The 24037-nt window shown below is 41.3% G+C and overlaps 1 protein-coding gene and 1 non-coding gene across 5 annotated transcripts in view; one reads left to right on the top strand and one right to left on the bottom strand.

Moving 5' to 3' along the window:
• Mtmr12 (myotubularin related protein 12) overlaps window positions 1–24037 on the bottom strand; it is a 69537-nt gene that overhangs the window by 29096 nt on the left and 16404 nt on the right. For all 4 annotated transcript variants that reach the window (XM_010605410.3, XM_010605412.3, XM_033758374.1 and 1 more), the window contains 6 exons: window positions 18291–18351; window positions 15245–15387; window positions 14167–14239; window positions 13062–13192; window positions 11480–11573; window positions 6489–6618 (listed from right to left, as the gene is read on the bottom strand). In XM_010605410.3, the coding sequence (XP_010603712.1) occupies window positions 6489–6618; window positions 11480–11573; window positions 13062–13192; window positions 14167–14239; window positions 15245–15387; window positions 18291–18351 (632 nt within the window). Of the gene's footprint in view, window positions 1–6488; window positions 6619–11479; window positions 11574–13061; window positions 13193–14166; window positions 14240–15244; window positions 15388–18290; window positions 18352–24037 lie in introns of those variants that run through there.
• Window positions 5075–5200, top strand: LOC117285532. Its single transcript, XR_004516602.1, has one exon. It is a non-coding gene; the product is annotated as a small nucleolar RNA SNORA40 (small nucleolar RNA).

The raw sequence follows: 24037 nt of genomic DNA on the forward strand, positions 1-24037 counted from the left end.
AGCTTGAAATAAAGCCTCATAGGAAATGAGATGCTGATGGTGTTTACACTGCCGTGGAAAGTAATCATGGATTTATATGCATGCTGCATATCTGATATAAGTGTGCTATCAGGTCATAAAACATTCCTAGTTAAAGAGATTAGAACTCCAATGTGATCAGGCCTTTAATCAATCCATAGGGGATGGAAAAGCATATTAAATATCATGAGAAGGATGTGATCATCCAAATCCAAACTGTAAGAAACTATTAGACAAATAGCTTGATTTCTTTAGCAATTATAAACAAAGATGGGGTGAGATTAAGCAGTTTAAGAAACCTATCCATCAATCACAAAATATCAATCTCATTGAATTTTGATCAACAACAACAAAACAGGTTTAAAAGGTGAAATGGAAACTTAAAGTTTATAATCAAAGCTGGAGATGTGGCTTAGTAACACAGGATTCTCCTGGGTTTGATCCCCAGCATGGCAAAAACAAAACAAACAAACAAAGAACAGCAAGGAAAATTTGAACCTAAACTGGATATTAATTAACATGAAATCTGAAATGGGTGATAATGGTTTTATGTTACATTTATAAAAAGAGTTCTTTTTTTTGTTTGTTTTTTGAGACAGGGTCTCACTATGTCGTTGAGACTGACCTGGAACTCACTATGTAGCCCAGGCTGGTCTCGAACTTGCAGCGATCCTCCTGCCTCAATCTCCCAAGTGCTGGGATTACAGGCGTGCGCCACCATGCCCGGCATAAAAATAGTTCTTAATTCTTAGAGATATACACTTAATATGCATGTAATATGATGAGCTCTGGCATTTATTTCAAAATAATCCAAGGGAGCCAGGCACAGTGGCATACCCTTATAATCCCAGTGGCTTGGGAGGGGGAGACAGAAAGGTCACAAGTTCCAGCAAGCCTGTGCAACTTAGTGAAATCCTTTCTCAAAATAAAAAAATCCTGGGATGTAGCTCACTGTAAAGGCCCTGGCTTCAATACCACATAACCACCCCCCTCGCTTCAATCCACAGGAGAGAGGGAGGCGGAGGAATTAGAGACAACAGGATTAGATACAAACTGTAATTGTTGAGTCTGCATAGTAAGTAAAAGGAAACGATCACATCCTCTTCTATCATGCTTGAAATTTTACATTAAACTTTAAAGGTTAATTTTAAAAGAACAATGTTCCCACATAATTATTATTTAAAATCAGATTTGGGAACACTGGTCAAGGCTAAGATAACCTCGAATCATCTAACTGTCAGCATATGTAGCTTCTGAAGTCCTGGAGTGCTTGATGTACTCATATATGTCTGTTTGAATGGGTGGGCAGAAGGTACCCTTTCTGCAGGTGTAGTTACTGAAGTAAAAGCCTCTTCACAGATTAGTGGTTCCCAAATTCAGGTTGCCCATCAAAATCACAGTGGAAGATTTAAAAACTACCAATGTCCACGTTCCACCCTAGAACTATTAAATCAGAGACTTAAAAGCTCTCAAGGAATGAAGTCAAGATGAAACCTACTGTTCTAGAAGATCCTGCTACTCAAAGTACGCAGACACAGCACCTGGGTGTGGACTGGCACACACTCTCAGGCTTTGGCTCACCTGTGAATCACACACGTTTAACAAGACCTCCAGGTGATTCCGAAACCCATTAAAATTGTGGCGAGCGCTACCACTGGTGGCGAACCTATGGCATGTGCACCCAGAGGACTGTTTGTGTCACTGAAAGCTCTAAAAGGATCACCAGGAGACCACTAGACTGACCTACACATGGCCTCCTTTTGCTCCCTTTTGAGAAGTCACCCATGGAGCTGTCTAAGCTAGATTCTCAGCTCCTTCCTCAGTGGCTCATGCTATAATGCTGAGGCGGGCCTCACTGTTCTAAAAAATTCATGTTGAATATTTTACAATGCTAGTTAACCAGTTAATTTTTTCTGTATTAGTGAATGCAAGCCATCCCTCGGCAGACAAGAGCACCACACCAGGGAGGGTTCCCCCCGCCCCCCGCCCAGTCTACTCAGGTGGAGTCCATGCAGACTCTGTTGAGATTGCCAATGGAGACAAGCACTCAGTCTTCCCCCAATGGAAAGAGTAATTTAGTTAAACAGCCTTTCTCAGTGAAGGACAACTTTGGTAGTGGGGAAGTCAATGATCCACTCAGGTACAATCAATCGTAGGGTGAGGAACTCTGGAGCAAGGTTATGTTGGCTAGCGCCAACGCATAAGTCCCTCTGGTTATACATATGCCAGAGGTCTACACACTTTACGGCTCTATGGGGAGGTAGAATAAAAGCAACAGAATGAAAACCGAGAAGTAACAGACCTGCAGCATTAGAAGAGCCAGTTCTGACCTTAGGGAAGGTGAAGCAGACATTAAGTTTCTCATTCTTAACCAAAATGACAGGAGTCCACTTCCCTAGTGGGGCTTTCATTAAGTTACTTTTCATTAAGTTTCCCCTATTTACTGAAGCCCTCTCAGAAATGGAGCACAGTGCTTGGTACTGAGGATATAATGAAGCAAAAGCAGAGTGTCTAGTCCTTGACTTCATAGCGCTATAGGTTGCAGAAGTAAACATGAACCAAAAGGAGTCAAAAATAAACTTGCAATCACACCAAGTGCTATAACAGATGCGTAGTGCAATGACAGATACCACGAGGAAACCTGACCTAGTCTGGGACTCCCTAAGAAAGCGTCACTGGGCTGAGATCTGATGGTGCAGTGGAATTAACTCCCCAGTGTGCAGTTCAAAGCAAAGGGTGCTTTGAAAGATCTCTTGGCAGGTGGGTCAGGGGTGTAGGGATGTGACAGTTAGACAAGCAGGAGGCACACGTATTGTTCTAAGACCAGGGGGAAGTCCCTGACCAGAGGCAGATAGAGAGGCTCACTCAGGATGGGATGCTATGGGACCAGAGCGCTCGGCAAAGACCACACAGGGAGCTACTGGAGGGGTCCAGGGGAGAAACAAAGCACAGCTATTCCTGTGTGCTAGATGGCGTATTCTGAGTATCAGAATCTGGATAACTGTCTTTACCAGGCATGATCAACAATGTGGTGAATGCTACTGCCAAGTACCACCCACTGGAAAGGCAGGCTCATAAAAACATTTTAGCATGTCCTCATCCATCTTATTCACCTGACTTGGCACCATGCAACTTCTGGTTCTTCCCTAAAATAAAAGATGACCACAAAAGTAAACATTTTGAATACATTCAGGGCATCCAGGCAGTCATGACAGAACAACTAGAGATATTCACAAAAAAGAATTTCCACAACTGCTGCAGCAAGTGGTAAAAATGACGGCATAAGTGTGTTCAAAGCCAGGATGGCAATGTGTCTGCTACTATAATAAATTTTTTAAATGTAAACATTCATTGTATTTTGTATCACGCATTATATTTTTTACATGCTGACACCTACGTAAGTGCCCCAAATCAACATAAGCTAGATTTAAAGGAATAATTCTGGGTGTTAGCACAGTGGTATACACCTATAGCCCCAGCAATGTGGAAGGCTGAAGCATGAGGATCATGAGTTCAAAGACAGCCTGGACGAAATAATGAGACCCTGTCTGAAGCAACAACAACAACAACAACAACAAAAACCACCATCAGCAAAAAACCAATTCTGGGAACAGAGATGCCCTACAAAGTAGCAACCTCACATTACATCTCGTAGGAGCAGGACTCTGTGAGCTCTAAGAGCTAGCTTTCCCCTTTTCAAGCTTTTCACCTAGGAATAAGAGCGAGCAACACAGGTCTGACAATAAAGCTCTCAGTGGAGCTCATGCTGTGTGGGGTGTGTTTGGGGTTGATCAAAATAAAAACTGGCTAAGGCTGGGTGTGGTGGTGTGCACCTGTAATCCCAGCACTCGGGAGGCTGAGGCAGGAGGATCGCTGCAAGTTCGAGACCAGCCTGGGCTACACAGTGACTTCCAGAGCAGTCCGAACTACACAGTGAAACCCTGTCTCAAAAAACCAAAAAAACAAACAAACAAAATAAAAACTGGCTGGGGCTGGGGATTTAGCTCAGTGGTTCCACTGCCTACCTCGCAAGCACAAGGATCCAAGTTCGATCCCCAGTACTAAAAAATTAAAAAAATAAAAACTGGCTGGGCATGGTGATACACAAGAGTAATCCCAGAATCAGGAAGCTGAGGCAGGTGGATCACAGCGAGTTTGAGGCCAGCCAGAGCTACCTAGCAAGATCATGCCTGAAAAAAAAAAAAAAAAAATGGAAAGCTCCACAAAACACTTTATCAAACCGTTCGCAATTTGCTAGGAAGTATGTTCCAAAGTGACAAGATTCAAGTTTCTAAAAAGAGATTATGCAGTCACCCTTTAAAAATGTAGGTCAGATCACTCCCTGCCTCTCTGCTCAAACTCCCCCTCATTTCTCAGAATCAGAAAGGATAAATTCTTCCAAAAGCATACAATGGGCCCCTCTCCTCCTACTACTCTCTCTTTCCCCTGCTCCCCCCCAAACCAACTCAGTCCTTCACTTCCTTCAAGGCCTGGCTCAAAGATCATCTACTCCTCAGGCCTTCCTATCCAACCTTATATCATTTCCAGCACTCCATACCTGTGCCCGACTTTTTCTCCACAGCGCTGAGTGTATGTGTGTGTGATGCTGGGGATGGATGGAACCCAGGGCTTCACGCCTGCTACGCAAACACTCCACCACTGAGCTACCCCAGCCCAACTGAAAGTTGCCATTTTTGTTTTTGTTTTGGAGCCAAGGATTGAACCCAGGACTTTGCACACAATGCACACATTCTATCACTGAACTGTACCTCCAGCTCCTTAGCACTTACTTTTTAATCCACTAATTTACTTTCATTTCTTCATTTTACCATTGCCTTCCTCCCACTAGAAAGAATGCTCCAGGAGATACAGGATACAGAGGTCCTAGAGCGCTGTTTACTACTGTGTATCTAGTGGCTAGGACACTCAGCACCAACAGGGACTCAACAATTTTTGTTAAATGAATAAATGAAGTGTTCAATAAAAGGAAAGGAAAACATAAACTATAAATTCAGAAATGCCTCTAAGTTTTACAGTTAGGTTAGAGATACAGCAATGCAACAGTGCTATTTTTGTCTATCTTGTGGACTAAGACTTATGGACAGATGCAAAAAATAAATCCTCTTTTGCAACCCCGGACTCACTGTTGAGTAAGAGTTTTGATACCATGAGAAGGAATATCCCTGCTGGGTGCAGTCGTGCACGCCTATGGTCCTGGCACTCCTAAAGCCGAGGCAAGACAAATGAAAGTTTGAAGCCAACCAGGACTACACAGTGAGACTCTGCCTCAGAAAACAACAAAAACTACCTAATACAGATTAACATGATGGCAGGTGTTGATAACCATTAAAATTAGTCATGAGAAGGGCCGGGGATTTAGCTCAGTGGTGCCACACCTGCCTTCCAAGTGCAAAGACCCAAGTTCGAGCCTTGGTACCAAAAAAAAAAAAAAAAAAAAAAGTCCTGAGACTAAAAGAGTTGTTAACAAAGCATAGGACGTGAGAAAAAAAAAAAAAAAAAAAAAAAAAGACAAAAAGTATAAATTCACTTTTGAGTATTTCAAGAGACCTTTAAAGAATTTTTTTTTAAAGCTAGTACTGAGAAGCTGGGGGCCTAGCTCAGTGGTAGAATGCCCGCCTAGAAGCACGAGGCCCTGGGTTCTAACCCTAGCACCACGAGAAAAAGAAAAAGGATAGTGTTGATGTGAAGAAAGGAATCTCGTACACTGCTGTGGGAACGTAAAACAGTACAATCTAACTGGAAAGCAATCTGGCAGTTCCCTCAAAAAGTCAAATACGTAATTACTATATGTTCTGACAATTCAACTCCTGAAGTACACTATACTGAAGAGAAATATAAACATGTATCCACACAAAAACTTGTACACAGATATCTGTGGTAGCCTTATGAGAAGAGACAAAAGGGAAAAACAATTCAAATGTCCATCAACTAATGAATGAATAAATAAAATGTGGCATATATCTACATTATGAAATATTATTTGTCAATTAAAAAGGATGAAATTCTGATAATATGCCACAGCATGGACGAACTACAAAAACATTATACCATGTATAAGAAGCCAATGGTAAAACACCACATACAGGGCCGGGGATTTAGCTCAATGGTTCTGCCACCTGCCTTGCAAGCACAAGGTCCCAAGTTTAATCCCCACTACCAAAAAAAAAAAAAAAAAAAAAATCACATATATGATATGATTTCATTTATAAAAAATGTCCAGAACAGGCAAACCTACAGAGACAAACTCGTGGTTGCTTACATCTTAGGAAAGGAAGGAAAATGTTCAGAGAAATGTAGAGTGATTGTTAATGGGTATGGAGTTTCTTTTGGAGATAATGAAAATGTTCTAAAATTGACTGCGATGATGACTGCACAACCGTCCATATATTAAAACACACACACTTCAAATGGGTGAGTTGTGTGGAATGTGGCCAGCACTGAAAGCTTACCTCTCACAGATTCTGTAGCCTTCATTGACACTCACTGCTTTGTACTTCACATTGCCTTTGGTCCGCTCCAATTCCCAACACCAGTCCTTAAGTGTGTCAAACATCACTGTATGGTTCTTGGGATCAGTGGCTAACACAACAAAATTAGAAAGACAATAAAATCTCTTCATAAAACTAGTATTTTAACTATGTGGAAGTGTACCCTTGGGCTCCAATTTCTTTCACTAAGCCCATTTTTATCCAAGCAGAATAAATTTACTGCTTAATTCTGGTCTAGGTTTTTGGTAATTAATCCAAATTTCTAACTGGGGCTTTCTTTTTTGTTTGGAAGTCCTGGGGATTGAACACAGGCCTTCACACAGTGACATCCTAGTCTTTATTTATTTTTGGTACCAGGGATTTAACTCGGGACTATACACTTCTGAGGCAGGTGGTGGAACCACTGAGCTAAATCCCTGCCCCTCATTTTCAAAATTTTTTATTTTGACACAGTGTCCAATGAAGTCACTAAATTGCTCAGAAAGGGAACAAATTTTCAATCCTCCTCCCTCAGCATCCCAGAGTGCTGGAATTACAGACATGAACCACTCTGATCAACTCTGAGGCCATCTTTTTTGCATTGTAGAAGTTGTTCTTGTTCTACTCCTTGCAATAGTACTGCATGAAGTTCTTTTGCTGTATGGAGCAAAATTATACCATATACTGATATGTGGCACATGTAAGGAGTCATTCTGCAAGTCCTTGCAAAAGCTCCATTCTCTAAGCATAAAATAATTTATATACAACAAAAAGATTGAAAGGTAATAAGGAAAAGACAAAAATATGCAAAAATGAAAAAATGGAAATAAAGTGTCTATAAATGGGAAGGGGAGGAGGGAGTAAAGGGAGGGCAGGGACAAGGGAAAAAAATGAGAACCGAGACCTGTCATGTAAAGGTACAAGATCCCAATGATGATTGTAACTGTACTGTATACCTAAAATGTACCAATAAACTCAATGAGAGGAAAAATAAATAAATAAATAAATAAATAAATAATAAAACAAAAAGATCACATGAAGCACTAACAGACAGGCTTAGCACAAAAGTTAAAGTAACGAAATATTTTTAGCCCTCCCAATATGTGCATATGATGACAGACTGACTTGAACAGCACATCAGATTTTTGAGTGTACCCTTTCACTTGAAGATGCACTGCCTGTAAGAGGCTGCTCAGTAGGACACTTGGCTACTGGAGCCATAAACAGATCAGACAGCCACAGTGAAGGCCACATCACAGAGACAATGCATCTGTTCCTAACCCAGGCCCAGCACTTCCTGCAAGAACAAATGCCTGGAGATACTGCTCTTTCAGCGCAGCACATGTGTCCATGATCTTCCCCAAGGCCATCACTGCTTGCTAGGGATAAATTATCTCTGCACATCTGAGAAGCCAAGTCTTCTTGGAATTACAAAGTGTTTCATAAAACTATGCCAACTACTCTTTTTAATAAAATCAAATTATCACAAAATAAGTACCAAGCTGGGCACGGTGGTGCACACCTGTAATTTCAGCTACTCGGAAAGTTGAAGCAGGAAAATCATAAGTTTGAGGTCAGCATGGGACACACAGCCCTCCCTGGGTTCAACCCCCAGTATATGAAAGCAAAGTGAAGATGACTGGGAAGAAATAATAAGTGATTATATAGGTTGAATACCCTTACTCATAAAATTGGAAATATTCCAAAATCTGAAACTTTTTGAGTGCCACCGTGATATCAGGAGTGGAAAATTCCATACCTGACTCATGTGATAGGACAAAGTTAAAATGCAGGTATAAAACTGTATGAAGTTATTTTCAGGCTCTGCAAATATGTGAAACATTAAACAATGTTTGTGTTTAGACTTGGGCCCATTCCCAAGATTATTCATTACGGATATATAAATACGCTGCTGGTCCTAAGCATTTTGGACAAGGAATACTCAAACTATACACACTTACCATGGCCCAGGCAGTGTTCTATACATATTACACTTTATTAGCTCATTCCTCACAACTCTGCAGGACAGGTAATGTAAAAGGCAATTTTATTTCATCCATGTTACAGATGTGGCACAGAAAAGATGAATAATGTGATCATGTCACGCAGCTAGCTAATGCTGAAACTGGAATTCAAGCCCAGAAATATCCATAAAACACTAATCAGGGGAAGGAATATCTCCCTATGGATGTAGGTAATAATAATATTCCCATTCAACAAATCTGGCTATTTCTTAGCAATACACACCAAGTCTTTCCTTACAATTCCATGTCACAGACACTTAGGACCTTTTAACCAAAATACATTTGTAAATTATTACGGCAGGGAATAATCAAGATTATTTAGACACTCACCTCTACAAAACCTTATTCAATGAAAAAGCTAACTGGCCAATGAGCAGCTATCAGTTACAACTTTTACTTCTCAAAAAGATGGAGGTTAGAAGACAGAAGAAGGATGGAATAAAACAGAATAAAGATGCTATATACCCTGGACCTCTGGCACAAAAAGCCTAGGTTGATCAAGGTAAAGATTCTGGCAAGCTAATCAACATATGTTGGCAAGTCCAGAAATTGTCCTGTCCTGGGTCTACACCACAAATTGAGATATAAGAGGTAGAATTCCTAAAAACAGAATGTGATTTTTTTTTTTCCTTTTTTGGTACCAGGAATTGAACTCAGGACCTTGCCCTTGCAAGGCAGAAGGCAGAACCGCTGAGCTAAATCCCTGGCCCCTTGAATGTGGTTTTTCAAATGCAAGCCCAATAAATGTTCATATAAATTATCGTAATCAAGGTAGGTGTGATAGCACAAGCCTGTAATCCCAGTACTCTGGGAGTCTGAGACAAGAGGATCACAAGTTTGAGCCTAGTCTGGGCAATTCAGTAACTTAGGGAAACCCTGTCTAAAATAAAACAATAAAAAAGAACTGAGGATGTAGCCCAGTGCAAAGGCCCTGGACTCAATTCCTAGTGCTGCTAAATAAGAACAAAAAGAGGAGGAGGAAGAGAAGGAGGGAAATGAAGTCATACTTATATACTCCCACACTGCCACAAGCTATAAGCCAGCACACAGTTACACAGCGCTTGTACTTAACAGCTACAGTAGAAAGACCCCATTATTCACAAAGATGAACTTACCCAACTAAGGGGCAAATTTTATGTTCAGTCTAATGTTAGTGTGAAGTATATTTTATTTATATCAATATAATTCTCTGAACATAATCCATCCTGAATATTATGCAGTTTTAGTTTCAATAACTCTACATTTAATGACTATACTCTAAGTGCCAGTGAACACTTATACAATCTTCACAAAAATCCAAGGAAAGCATTAAGACAGTTATTTATAAAATGAGAAAAAAAAGCCTCCAAGGGTCAAGTTTCGGCCCCAGGATTACAAAGCCAGAGGGCAAGGAGGTACACTCAGGGTGGAGGGATGCCAAAACCTGTACTTTTAAAATCTAAATCTCTGGATCTCCTCAAATGCAACATGTAGTCAGATATCCACAGTTCAGTGCTCCCCATATCAACCAGATGCACCCACCACCCTCACTATCAGCTTAGGCTCAGCCCGCCTTCCTCAGCACGGGTGGGCACTTCCATCAAAGGACACATCGCTCAGCTGCCCCTCCTGTTTGACTGTATGCTCCTTGAGGGCAAGGATATGGTCCTGTGTCCCCCATCTCCACAGGGCCTGGCCCACAGTAAGCATGCAGTAAATGTTTTCTGAGTGAGTAGTGACAAAGCAACTCTGCGGTCCAGAAAGCTTACATGGAATCCTTTTAAACAAACCTACCACTGAATGACAGGACACTCAGTATCACTAAACATCACCATCATGTTAAGGGTAATGGCAGAACTAGGCATGGTGGTGCACACCGGCCGGTAGCCCACGCCTCTAGCCTCCAGAGGCTGAGTCAGGAGGACTGCTGTGAGTTCAAGGCCAGCCTGAATTATATATGGAGACCCTGTCTCAAAACAAAACAAAACAAACAAAACCAAAAAAAGTAATGAGTAGAGCAAGTGAATAGACTGAGAAGAAAGAATGGGAGGAGGAAGAGGACAGATATCTGTGAAAACAAGTCCATGTTAGCCATTGTTGACGGCTAATTCAGATGGTCAGGGTTTCTTACTTAAAATATTGTTCTCTTTTTCAGCAAACTAAATGGAAAACATTTCAAACTTTAAGTTTTCTCTTACCAAACCAATTTTCTAAAAAATTTTTTAATTGTATAAAGCATGTTTTGAGTCTTAAAAACTTTCTCAAATGTGACATTCTCTAGAATGCCATAAAATAAAATCAAATACATTTAAGTAGAAAAAGAATCCAGGAACAAATACGATAATTTTGAACTCAATTTTGTTTCTCTGTAGTCTCACATTCATAGTATAATGCATTGATCACATTGATTTTATTTTTTATAAGGACTGGCCAAATAATCCACAGCAAAAGGCAAGTAAACAAGCTGGTAGTGTAAGCTTGTAATCTCACCTCCTGGAAGGCTCACTATGAGTTTCAGGCCAACTTGGGCTACATAGTGAGCTAAAGGCCAGCCTGAGCTACACAGAGAAACCCTATCTCAAAAAAACAAACAAACAACAAAACACAAGCCAACTGGCCAGGGATTTAACTCAGTGGTTCCACCACCTGCCTTGCAAGCACAAGGTCCTGAGTTTGATCTCTGGTACCAAAAAAACAAGCAAACAAACCTAAAAGGTAAGTTAAATAAAAGATCAAGGGAAAAAAAGAATATGAAATCTGAATGAATCATTTAAGCAAAAGAGAAGAGCTAGAACACTACAAACTGTAAGCCAAATAAATCATTTCCCTTCAAAAAAAAGAAAGAGCTAGAAAAGAGAGGAGGGAAAGACTTCAACAACTGATGGATGGGGTTTCTCCTGGTTGCATGGTTGTAGGTAAAAATAGGAAAGGTCCTGCCTATCCTCAAATCAAAACCCAGAAAATACTCACCTGTGTTGTTTTGTGCAGCAGTTGCATAAGAGAACAGAAATAATCTTTTAAGTAGTTTAGGAGCCTGGGTATGATGAATTATGCCACTGACAATCTAGGAAAGAATGGACCAGTGGATATGGTTATGCTTTGGATAAAAAAAAAAAAAAGATAAAACAAAGGCAGAAGCCAAGTTATTGTCAATCATGCTAATGACACTCTGAGGACAACATAGCAACGCTTGTTAAGGTCTAGATCTATGACTGAGATCTTGGAATAAAGCTAGACCAAAAGAATATTACTTTGTTAAGCTTTCTAAGAGCTCTGACCTTCTAAGGAAAACTTTAAAACTTAACCAAATTTCTTAAAAGTAATCTGATATGAGATAGACTTACAGCTGATATCAGATAATACCCAAGACATTTAGCCACCCATTTGTGGTTTTTAGTATCTGGATGATGAGGAAAAATGTGCTGTTTGTCTACCATGTGAAAGTATGTTTGGACAGATGATTAAAGCCATTGTTCAAAATGAAGTGTCTGCCTTCTCGGGAATTTTTCCCTGTCTACACCATTCTTTTCCAGCTCAGAATATATACTGGATTTATATTCATTATTCTAACAGAACTATCATACCATATGAAAGAAAATTAAGGCATTACCTGTAAATGTGCATATTTCATTGTGGACAAGACAATATGCATGTACTGGCTATTTGATAGGTTTCCCATGTGATTTACCATAAGCATGGCCAGTTTGCTTCCTTCACTATCTTAGTAAGAGAATTTCTTTCTTTCTTTCTTTCTTTTTTTTTTTTTTTTGGTATCAGGGATTGAACTCTGGACCTTGTGCTCATGAGGCAGGAGGTGGAACCACTGAGCTAAATCCCCAGCCCTGTTTTTATTTTTTGACACAGGGTCTTGCTGTTATAGTTCCGGCTAGCCGACTCACTACTATATGTAGTCTAGACTGGTCTCATTCCTCCTGCCTCAGCCTCCTGAGTGCTGGTATGCACCACCACACCTGGCTGAGAAATCTTGAAGTTACATGAACATTAAGTTGATACAGCTACTCTCTGAGTTCACCGAATTACAAATCTCAGTCTGCTGTGGCACTCCCAGGTGATTATGTTTACTTGGCCTCCAAAGGCACACCTGCTAACTTGGCTTTGCTCACCTGACCCATGTGCCACCTCCTTCCGTGCACAACCACGGTGATAAACTAATTTATTCCCAGGAGCTGGAAGTCAGCGCTACTATTCTGGGGGCAGGCTGTCAGAGATGAGGAAGCAGGATAACTTGAGCTGTCACATCTTTCTCTTTACTCAATTTCCTTCTGACTTGGCTTATAAGCTTCCACCCTTTAGTGGCTCTAGTAACAAAAACTAGAATTATGAATTGAAGGATTAAAGGTACCATGTGCTGAGATGATACACTAGCTCTGTTTACCCAATTAACTCTCACATTCTAATCAAACAAAGGGATTACAACCAACTTCACACAGCAAAAGGCTCCCCCGTCTACCTTCAGATAATGTAAGCAAAAGTACAGTCAATGGGGAAACCCTGATGGAAAATAAAATCCAAAACACAAGCAACTAGTTACCCTTTTGACTTCCTCTTCCTTTGTGTACCTCAGACAAAAGTGGAACACTCGGAGGTCTTTGCAGTGGATGATGAGTTTTTCAGGGTATTTCTTCAGTTGTCCAAAGAGAGGTTTTTTTTTCTCATCGAACACTACAGATCAATCATGAAACCATGGAGGAAATTAGGTTACATGGCAACAAGTGATGCTATAAAGTAGACTGCTAACTTACAAGGCAGGAGCCCAGTCCCTCTAGCAGAGACCCTAGCTCCCCAAGAGCAGTCAGGGTTCTTCACTCCTCTGGAATTAGCACACGATCCAAAGAGACTGGCCACTGTCAGCAGAAAGGACCCTAATGGTCTAAAGAAACCCAGTTCGGAAAGCTAAGACAATAAAAGGGTGGAAGGGAGAGGGCTAGGGACATATTTTTATGCCAGTTAACTCCTAGATTTACAGGTAGGGCCCCTCTGGACACTTTGGACCCAACTCAGAACCTACTGGTGTTGAGAACATTATAAATGGCTATTGCATGAATTTGAGGGGGGGGGTTCCAGGAATCAAACTCGGGACCTTGCTCTTTCGAGGCAGGAGGTGGCACCACTGAGCTAAATCCCTCACCCTTATTGAATGAATTTTTAAAATGCCCTGAACACAAAAATGGGGAAGAGGAACAGAGAAGCTTTAAAGAAGAGGCTTATTTCGTCAGTAGTAAAGACATTCTAATGAGAACACATACACCTTACATACCACCCTTTAAAGTAAAGCCTACAGAGCTGGGGATTTAGCTCAGTGGTGCCTGCCTTGCAAACCCAAGGTCCCGAGTTTGAGCCCCGGTACAAAAAATAAAGAAAAGTAAAGCCTACACAGCTACCACAGGTGGCAAATAGTATGATCAACATTTAATGTAGGATGAGCTTGTGTGGAGCATTAGGAAGAACAAACTCCAAGTTCAAGTCAAAGCTCCTCCAACTAAGCAATCCCAAGCAAGCTACTTCTCATATCAATTTGTAATCCATAAAATGGATTTAAATACATTCTAATAAACTGTTAAAGATTATAAGAACATTTTCATTATTAACTATACATTTCAAGGATGGCAACCACCCTAGGAAAAAGAGATACTTACCTCCATAAATCTGATCAACACAGTGGAGGGTAATGTCATTTTCTCCTATAATCTTATTCTTAAACTGAGTTTCCTAAAAGATTCAAAAGAGAACAACTGTGACTCCTTTCTATGCTTTTAGACATCTATAAGGAGAGCAAATCATCATTTTCTACTTACACACCGAGATAAACTGGGACATGCACCCACATATCCCATCCCTAAGCAAGGAATGACTAAGAATGTAAGGACAGCTCATGGGCACTGGCTTTTCAAAGCTAGGTAGAAGATGCCATGTCTGGGCTGTTTCCAGGCAAACCCAACAGGCCACACAAAGCCCTCTGACAAGTGTGAGGAAGTGACATGCAGTTTAACATTTCTTCACATAAATCCAAAGAGGAGGCTGAAAGAGCTACCTGAAGCCAGGTTTGGGAAGAAAGAAAAAAACACTGGGTGATTCAAGTCTCTGCACAGGACCAGAAACAAGCAGCGACAGCAGGCAGTAGCACAGCAGACCAGACAAGAAGCAGCTGCAATGGTGCTGGTGTTTGGAAGCACGGGAGGTCAGGGCGGCAGGCACACTGCACGAGAAGGGGCTAGGGCTGCGTTTCCATAACCTCCAGTGCTCTCTAGTGGTGTGGGCAGCTCTTTCCTTCAACTGCTCACTCCTGAGCAGGCACAGCTCTCACAAGGATACTGCTACTGGGTTCAGATTAAACCCAATTTCAGAGGCTACCCTCACCATTATTTTCATTACTGAACTCAGTTTCTGAGTTTGAGGAAGAGTTCAGTATGGAGAAAACACGGGGAACTAGTATACATAGGTGATTTATACTGTGTTAAAATATAGAAGAAACTGAGAAAAAGTTGGTGGTGTCAACCTATGAGGTCAAAAGCAAGCCAGCATCATATGAAGCACAGGTGAGAAATTCCTGGACAGTCTTGCGGCTGAAAAGAGCATCTGACAGAGGGCTTCTGCCTGTTGTATTTGTAAGTTGAAGGGAATGAGGTGGAGGAACTGAGAAACTGAAGGAAAACAATGACAAAGCCACAACTACACGGTTCCCTCCAAACCCAGCCAAATCCAGCTCATACATACACCATTATCCAGCGCAGATTCATTATCGCTCAAGAAGGCAATTTTAAAGTCTGTGCAGACAAGTCTCCCATACACGCCATGCTGACAGGAATCTTCCTGCACGTACTTCAGGACTGTGCTGGCTTCACAAAGCAGCTGTTCACCTGGTGGAAACCAAAACAAGTCCTCCTTACGTCCTCAGGGAACACACAGTATGCAAACATTAAGAGCTTTCCCTGTTCTATTTACCTAAGAACAAACACTCAATGCAGAGAAACACTTCAGAACACGCCACTTTCAGAGTGGCAGGAGCTGCAAAATTTAGGAGAGAAGATGAAGCACAGAGGAGAGACCAAAACAGTTCAGAGACACCTTTGCTCAGGGGTTTCTTTTATCCTCTCACTGTAAATAATGGAAGTTTTCAAATAGGTGGTAATCATCTTAGCTGCACTTTCAAGCACAGATTCTCATGTCTTTATGACTTTGACCCCAGATGTTCCACAGCAGCAATACCCTAAACAAGCAAAGCCAGGCAGTCTGGCCAGCATGCTGCGAATAGAGATTGCAGCCCCTTTTCCTGTGACACTCTAGGGCTTCCAGGCAGCTTCCTGACACAGGGGCGCTGCAGTCTTCCACACAAGACCACTTCATTCCAGCTGCACACTGGGAGGATGAGAGAAAAAAAGGGGTCAGAGGCTGGTTGGAAAAAATTTCATCACTGAGAGTATTTCCTTTCAATGTATTGCTTTTCCTGTCCCATCTGTAGGTGGCCAGCCCACAGGAGAAGCTGTAGATCCTGGAGACAGAAAATACATTTCTTTTTACTCCCCCCGCAAAACAATTAAGATTAGGAAACACATAAGCATTCTCTGCTCCCTGGAAACAGAGACACTTATGATGGGGGATGTTTCCATTAGGGCAGGGAACACAGAAGGACAAGGTGAAATAACAAATTAAGTATGAATACGATGCAACAACAACAACAACAAAAAAGGAATTTTCTCCTCATCCAATGGATAATATCTCCTCCTCAGATTTCTCCACCTTTAAATTTACTTAAACTGGGCATGATGGTACACACCTGTAATCCCAGCACTCTGAGAGGCTGAGGCAGGAGGATGACAAGTTGAAGCCCACTCTGGGCAATTTAGAGACTTAGTAAAGCACTGTGTCAAAAATTTAAAAAGGGCTAGGGATGCAGCTCCGTGCAAAAGCCCTAGGTGCAATACTCAACAATGTAATCAATTAATCAGTCAGTCAGTTTACTTAGCCAGGAATTCATTTTGTCTAGCTTTCAGGATAAAAACAGAGAAGTGCATCAGACATCCTGACTATAAATAGGCACATATCATGATGTTTCCTTTTTTCATTTTTCAAGGGGTTAATTACGTCCAGCTGAAACACTAAGGAAATACCAAAAGATGGTTCAGTGACTAGGTTATCCTCCAGAGACCACAGAGTTGAAGGACGATAAGGAAGTCAGGGCCTCCCTACAAGTTAAAATAGTTCCCCTAAAAGTGCCTCAGCTAAGTTCAAGATGAAAGAAAGGTGCATGGACAAGGGTTCCTGCGCTTCCAACTCCAAACGTGCAACAACCAGAACAGATCCACCTGGGTCACATGATAGACACCAACAACAGCAGCAGTAGCTACTGCATCCCTGGTGAGACCCTCTACCAAAATGGCATGCTGCACCACGGTCACCAACTCTGTACCAGACGTATGCTCTAGAATCGTAAGAATTAGGAGGTAGAAAGGATCAAGGTCTAGTTGAGGAAACTGAAGGTCAGAGAAGTTTTGTGAACTCAAAAGCCACTCAGCTAGAAGAGACCATCAGGGAATCTAGAAGATAGAATATACATAACACCAAGTTAAAAATAGAAGTTAATTTCAGAATCGATAATCCTCCAAAACGCTGGGTGTGATGGTGCATGCCTATAGTCCCAGAACTTGGGAGGCTGAGGCAGGAGGATCACTTCAAGTTCGAGGCTAGCCTGTGCTATACAGCGAGATCCTATTTCAAAAAACCAAAAGTATAATCCCCTAAAAAGGAAAAACAATGGGAGATATGAATCAAGGCCTAGGTCACAGTTATAGGGAAAAATGCCTTAAAAGAGTAAAAACATGTTTCAAAAAGTTAACATATTCCAATATATTTTAGTCAGAAATGTACACATCCACATCCCTAGACAAACCAGAATACAATAAAAGTACCAGAACAAAGCCTCTATTATTTTGGTAAAATACACATGAAAAAGCTTTTTTAAAAAGATATTTTGGATTAAGAAAAAATGGAAAAAGAATACAGAGCAGACAGGATTTTCCATATATGGTATGGATACTCCAAGTAGTTTCTGCCCTGAACTTTGAAGTGGTTAAAACCCAACTGGGCCGGGGATTTAGCTCAGTAGTTCTGCTACCTGCCTTGCAAGCACAAGGTCCCAATTTTGATCCCTGGTACAAAAAACAAAAAACCCAAAAAAACCCAATGCAGCTATAGTCGCTCTCTTCTGTTTCAGAAATAATCAACCAACCCAGGGCCCTTCATACTAAATGGCCTAACATACAACCCTGACGGCCACGTGGCTGGCAAAGCCCAGCATCCCAGGTACCAGGGCTCAGCAGAGACCGACAGGTGAGGCCACCACCAACAAATGTGAAGCCAGGCAGCCACTCTGTTCAAGGACAACAGATGTGGGCAGCAGGGAGTAAGTATGTGGTGCAGGCCTCTTCAGGAAACTGGGATTTTCCTGCCCGGAGACCAGAATAGAGTTAAGTAGAACAATCTGATAAAGGCCTCATTTGTTTGTGAAAGAAGTGAGAATTTCTCAGGTTTATTTTTATCAGCTTGAAGGATAGGGAAACAAGAAAAATTCTTTCCAGATGTTGTAACACTCAGAGAGAGGTGTGCAGTTACTGAATTAAGACCTTAAAATCTTTGACCAACTCATTACTATTACATACAGAGAATGAAAACAAAGGAGTTTAAATATAGCAATTCTAGGGATGGCATCATTTATCATTGGCTTTGAGCTGCACACAAGGTATGATGCTAACATGACCGTTACCTGGCAACAAGTGAAGTGTGATTTCCTTCTCGGTTACTTCCTTTTCATTTGTGTGAATTTCCTAAAACAGAAGAACAGAGAAAGGGTCATGTTTTTAAAGGCTCAAAATAACATAAAAGCATGCTTTCTGAATACACAAGAAACCATCACATATACAGGAGTTTTGTGTTTATTTGACAAGCTACTTTTAGAAAATATGTTTTTAATGAAAGGAAGACAGAATTCTAACAAGTTGGAGACAATCAATATATTTAATTAATTAGAGCTGAGTACAGTGCTGTACTCAGAAGGCGGAGACAGGAGGGTCTCTGCTACGTTTAAGGCCAGCCTGGTCTACATAATGAGTTCAAGACCAGCCTGAACTACAGAGCAAGACACTGTCATAAAAAAAATAAAAACAATAAACAAACCCCCAAACCAAAACCAAACCAAAGAGCCAACATAAACTAATCACTACTAGCTGTCCCAAGCATAAGGGTAGGAGGAGCAGCCCTCAACTTGTAAATGAACAAGTTGAAGTGACACACAGAAAAATAAGGTAACTCAAACACACAGTCATAAAGAGAACAAAAGACATGCTCCATTGTAATTCCTCTCTCCCTTCAGTGAGAATCTAGGGTTGAAAGCAAAAGAGATCATGTGCTCTTGGGAGTAAAGGATTAAAGACAAAAACAGGAAAATATAAGCATATCTATCAGTACAAATCCATATACTCTATAGAACAGCAAGGCTCAGTAAAGACATGAAACATTCACTGCCCATTCCGAGATTACCTAAAAACCACAAGACAGTGCTGAACGAAGCATGTAACCACTTCTAATGCGTAATCAGGGCCTGGTGCTATGTAACTGTTTCTCAATAAGCTTGCCTTCAAGTTCCTCTATTCAGTGCAGTGTTTACTGGACATTCAGAGAGAATTAGCAAGCCCTGATGCTTCTAAAGTGACGATCATAAATGGCTGCTAACAGCAGTGAGAAACATGGTAGGCCTCCTAATGAAGCTACCACGTCATCTATGAAGTATTCTCTGAAATATGTAACCTCAATCTGATTGAGCTTCTATACAACTCTAACAATCTGAAAACACACTGGGCCAGAGAAACAGGTTAAATGACACAATGGGGATGTCATCAGTCAAATCTTGACTAGAGAATTCTACAAGAAGCAACCAGTTTTGTTAAGTTTTTTGAATCTGTTATTTAATGCACTACGGCATTAGGAGAAACCTGAGTATAGCTGAGAAAGGGAAAAAGAGCCCATTTTAAGGCTGAAATAGAATGTCATGGCTTCCCAGAGAACCCATTTTGAACATGGTCTACTTTGGAGGTGCTCTGATTTCTATCCCAGAAGATGCCAACAAATCAAGTTCTTCGAGGGCAGTGCTTCTCACACTTGAGGTGGGTTAAGTCTGCCAGGGAGCTTGTTACCTAGTCACAAGCTTAGGGTACAGCCTGGGCCTCTGGTTTTGTAAAAAAAACTCCCCTGCCAGTTCTGATGTGCTGCTGTGGTGTTTAAGCAAGACGAACTGTTCTTGCATATGTAAATATTGCATGTTTTGATAATTTTAAAATTCTCATTGATAGTTTTCATTATGTCACTGGCAAAGAACTAAATTCAAGCACAATTATTTTTGACAGAGTCTATCATCCTTCTCTGAGGAGACATCAAAGCTATTCATTATATTCAATTAGCTTTTGGAAAACTAAAAATCACCTTGACTAATGCTTGGAACAGTCTAAACACTACAGACAATTGGACAAGACCAGCCTACTGTTACATGAACAGAAGGATTATCATCTGCATTAATTCAAAACCACCTACATTAGTTTTTGAAATGGTTAGTGAAATTCTTTCTTTATATTATATTCCAGGATCAAAATAATTCAGAGATATCTTTTAGGATCCTGCCAAAACTCCTTCCTTCAGACCACTATTTCTTGCACCTACCTCTTTCAGTGAACCATCTCATCCCTAGTCAACTGCCCAGGGAAACTAATGAGCATAGTGGTCCCTCAAGCATCAGGTGAATCATTTTACCTCTCCTATAGGCTCAGAGATGCAATCAAGCTGGCTGCTTCAACCAGGTCACAAACACAGGGAGGCAGACAAAGCTCTTCTGCCCAAAATAAGACATAGGAAAAGGATAAGCAGAGATAAAAGCATGCTCTCAGACACACAAACAATAATGGCCGGACTTCCATGGCTTTCCAGATTTGTGAGGCACACCTTTGATCCACAGTTCCAGGAGTCATGTTTGTATCTTTATCACAAATTTCCTTGTTGGGAGTTACTCTTCTTCCCCTCCATTTGCCTAGCATTCTAAATCCCAAAGAAAAGCTCACTTGGCATGGGGGTACACATCTGTAACCCCAAGAGGCAAGTACAAGCCCAGTCCAGGCAATATAGCAGCTTAGTGAGACCCTGTCTCCCCACCAAAAAAAAAGCTGGGGATCTAGCTCAGTGCAAAGTCCCTGGGTTTGGTCCCCAGTACTTAACCCTACACTCCCCCCAAAAACATACTTCAGTGATCATTATGATAACTGCTAAATAACCTTTTTTACATCCACAGAACCCAGATATCTGATGACTTTTAGATTACATCTCAATGTATAAAGATCACACTTAACAGGCAGAAAAGTAATTGTTTGCCTAAAGAAGTACAGGAGCTGAGAGTTGAGCGTGGTGGTGCACACCTGTAATCCCAGCACTCGGGAGGCTGAGGCAGGAGGATCACTGTGAGTCCCAGGTCAGTCTCACTACATAAATAATGCCGCCTCAAAAAACAAAACAAAACAAAAAGTACAGGAGCTGAGAATGGGGACACATGTCTGTAATTCCAGCACTTAGGGGGTTGAAGCAAGAGGATCATCTGAACTACGTTAGACCCTGTCTCAAAAGACAAAACAAAAAAATGAGTATAGGAACTAGCCAGAGCAGGTCGAAGTCGAGCCTGATTAAGATATTCTGACCAAAGAAAAAGACACACACAAGAAGACAAGAGTGTCTCACTGTACCTCCTGTCCCTATCTAGAATAGTGCTTTGAGGATGACAGCCTACTCCCACCTTTTCAGGATTAGACCCTGAATAATTTTCTTGCCACCAGCTCTACTCCAGAGGTGGCTTTCAGTTAGTAAGCAGACAGACGTGGGTCTGGTAACAGTAGGAAGACCAATGGGGAGAAAGGAGAGGGAAAACTGAACAAACCCGTCCAACAAAATGACAACGTACAGGAGTTTAATAAGTGGACAAACAGAAGAGGAACGAGAAGGCAAAACACACAGAAGCAAGTACTGCTTCCAGAAAAATGAGAAAAACAGTTCAGGCTGGACACAGCCTAAAGAAATTAGCATGCACTCCTATGTAATTGAGGCTTTATCCTATGGGCAAGAGGGAGGAACCAAAGAATTCTAAGCAGGGGACTGAATATCCACATATTATTTATTATCTCTGATAAACACTTTTCAGAACAAAATCAGGAACCTGGGTGGGTCTTAGCTGCAAGTATTCTGGTTGTACTGCCCTGTTTGAAAGAATGAAAAGCCTGGGCTGGGGATTTAGCTCAGTGGTTCCGCCGCCTGCCTTTCAAGTGCAATGTACCAAGTTCGATCCCCCCAAAATAAAAAACAAAAAAGAAAAGCTGTACTTCCTGTCTTGTGAGATCACACACAAGAGAAGCCCGTGCAAGGCTGAAATCATAAGGAAGTGAGTCTGAGTATCTGTGACCAGAAAGGTGACAAGGTGTTTGGTGGCTTTGCCCAGTAGAAACTGAAAAGGCTAAGGACAAAGCTCAGTGTTACAGCACTTGCCAGGCATGTGTGAGGCCCTGGGTTCAAATCCCAGCACCTTGAAACAAACAAATAAATAGGGGGCAAGGGGAGGAGAGCAAATAAAAGCAAGGGAAGACTCCTGGAGATCCATTCTCTGCATTTCAGATCACCTGGTCAGAGCCATTGGAGTATTCTCAGGGATTGAGTATCAATCACCTGCAGTGATGGGCAAACCTTATAGAGCTTTCAAGCCTGCTGTGGCATACACACCATAGGCTCACCAACACTGGAGCACTGCTTAGAAAGAAAAAGGCACAGGGACCTTTTCCTATCCACTTTATCAAATGCCTCAAAAGCCGAACTGTAAAAGCACAAACTCAGTCATACATCGTGGTGCACACCTACAATCCTAGCACTCTGGAAGGCTGAGGCAGGAGTTTGCAAGTCTGAGCCAGCCTAGGCAATTTAGTGATTTAGCAACACCCTGTCTCAAAATAAAAAAATAAAAAGAGGCTGGAGATGTAGCTCAGTGAAAAAGACCTGACTCAGTCCCTAGTACCTAAAAAACACAACATCGACTTCTCTCCTCCCCTAGAGTAATGTTAAACATGCTGTTGACCAAAACTCAGTCTGACAGAGAAAATGGAAAATCCAAAAAGCAATTCATCATCCAGGACCACAAATTTTATGAAGCACCAAGTAGATTACAGAAAACCCATGAAGATCCCTAACAGCGCTCAACTTCTTACCAAAATTGCTGCTGTTCGGCAGGTTGCCTCCAGCACTACAGATGGGGAAAGGAAGGTCAGAAAAACACAACACAGGAAGATGTACCCTGTGGCAGAAAAACTAGTACTTCAGAAAATCACTTATGCGTGGGACCCTGCCTTAAACGCCCAAGTCAACTATACAAGATCCTACCATTCCAAACCTAGATCCTTACTTGGAATATGGCCAAAATCCCAAATCTAGATCCCTATTTGGAATATGGCCAAAATCCTAAATCAAAAGGCTCTGAGTAGTTGTAACAAATGTGTCCAACTCTGTACACAGTGATCAAAATCCTTCATTATCTGTTTGCTGGACAGATTCCACTTCAACATGTTTTTAACTTTAGGAGCCCTGTGCTGGGCATGGTGATGCATGCCTGTTATCCTACCACTCAGGAGGCTGAGGGAGGAAGACTGCCTCTAGTTCAAGGTCAGCCTGGACTACACAGAGGGTTCAATTCCCAGTACTGGGCCAAAAAAAAAAAACAAAAACAAAAACAAAACACTGAAGTTATTGCTCCCAGATGAATTTCATCCAGCCAGAGGGGCAAAACTCCAAGAAGCAACATCCTTCGATATCCTTGAAGGTTCTTTGGAACACGCTTTCTTTCCACTGCATCTGGCACCATAGTAGAAACACACAACACAGATATTTCATTTCCTCAAAGCTGCCCTACTTCTCTAGAATGTACATTTAGTATTTGCTTTCTCTACTAAATAGAAAAATATAAGAAAGAAAAATGTAGTATATTAAGTGATAATTCATTTGCAACATTTGACTAAAGTGGAAAACTGTATTTTTAACATAGGAAGTACTAATAATTCAGTTTTTTTTCTTTCCCCACAAGCCTCTGATCTTTTGTTTGTGTATGTATTAAAAACAGAATACAGATTTGGGGGCCAAAGTTCAAATGTCATTTAACCTGCCTGAGCTTTAAGCTCTTCCCATGTGAACTGGAATCCACCCTACCCAAGAGGAGGGCCTGAAGAGTTATGTATCTATATGCCTGGTAAGGGCACGCAGTAAGTGGGGTAACGAACACAGCAGTATCGGTGCTTCTTTACTTCCCTTCTTCCAATTTCTGCTTTCCTTTCATGAGTAAACAAAGAATTCAAATACACTATAATGATAACCATTTCTGGAGCTGTAAGTGGCACACCCTGTTAAGTGAGCATTATACTCTTAATTCATTTAACCCTCAGCAGGCCT

Source organism: Fukomys damarensis, unplaced genomic scaffold (assembly GCF_012274545.1).
Source record: "Fukomys damarensis isolate Sample0158 unplaced genomic scaffold, DMR_v1.0_HiC HiC_scaffold_1, whole genome shotgun sequence".
In the NCBI taxonomy this organism is placed as follows: domain Eukaryota; kingdom Metazoa; phylum Chordata; class Mammalia; order Rodentia; family Bathyergidae; genus Fukomys; species Fukomys damarensis.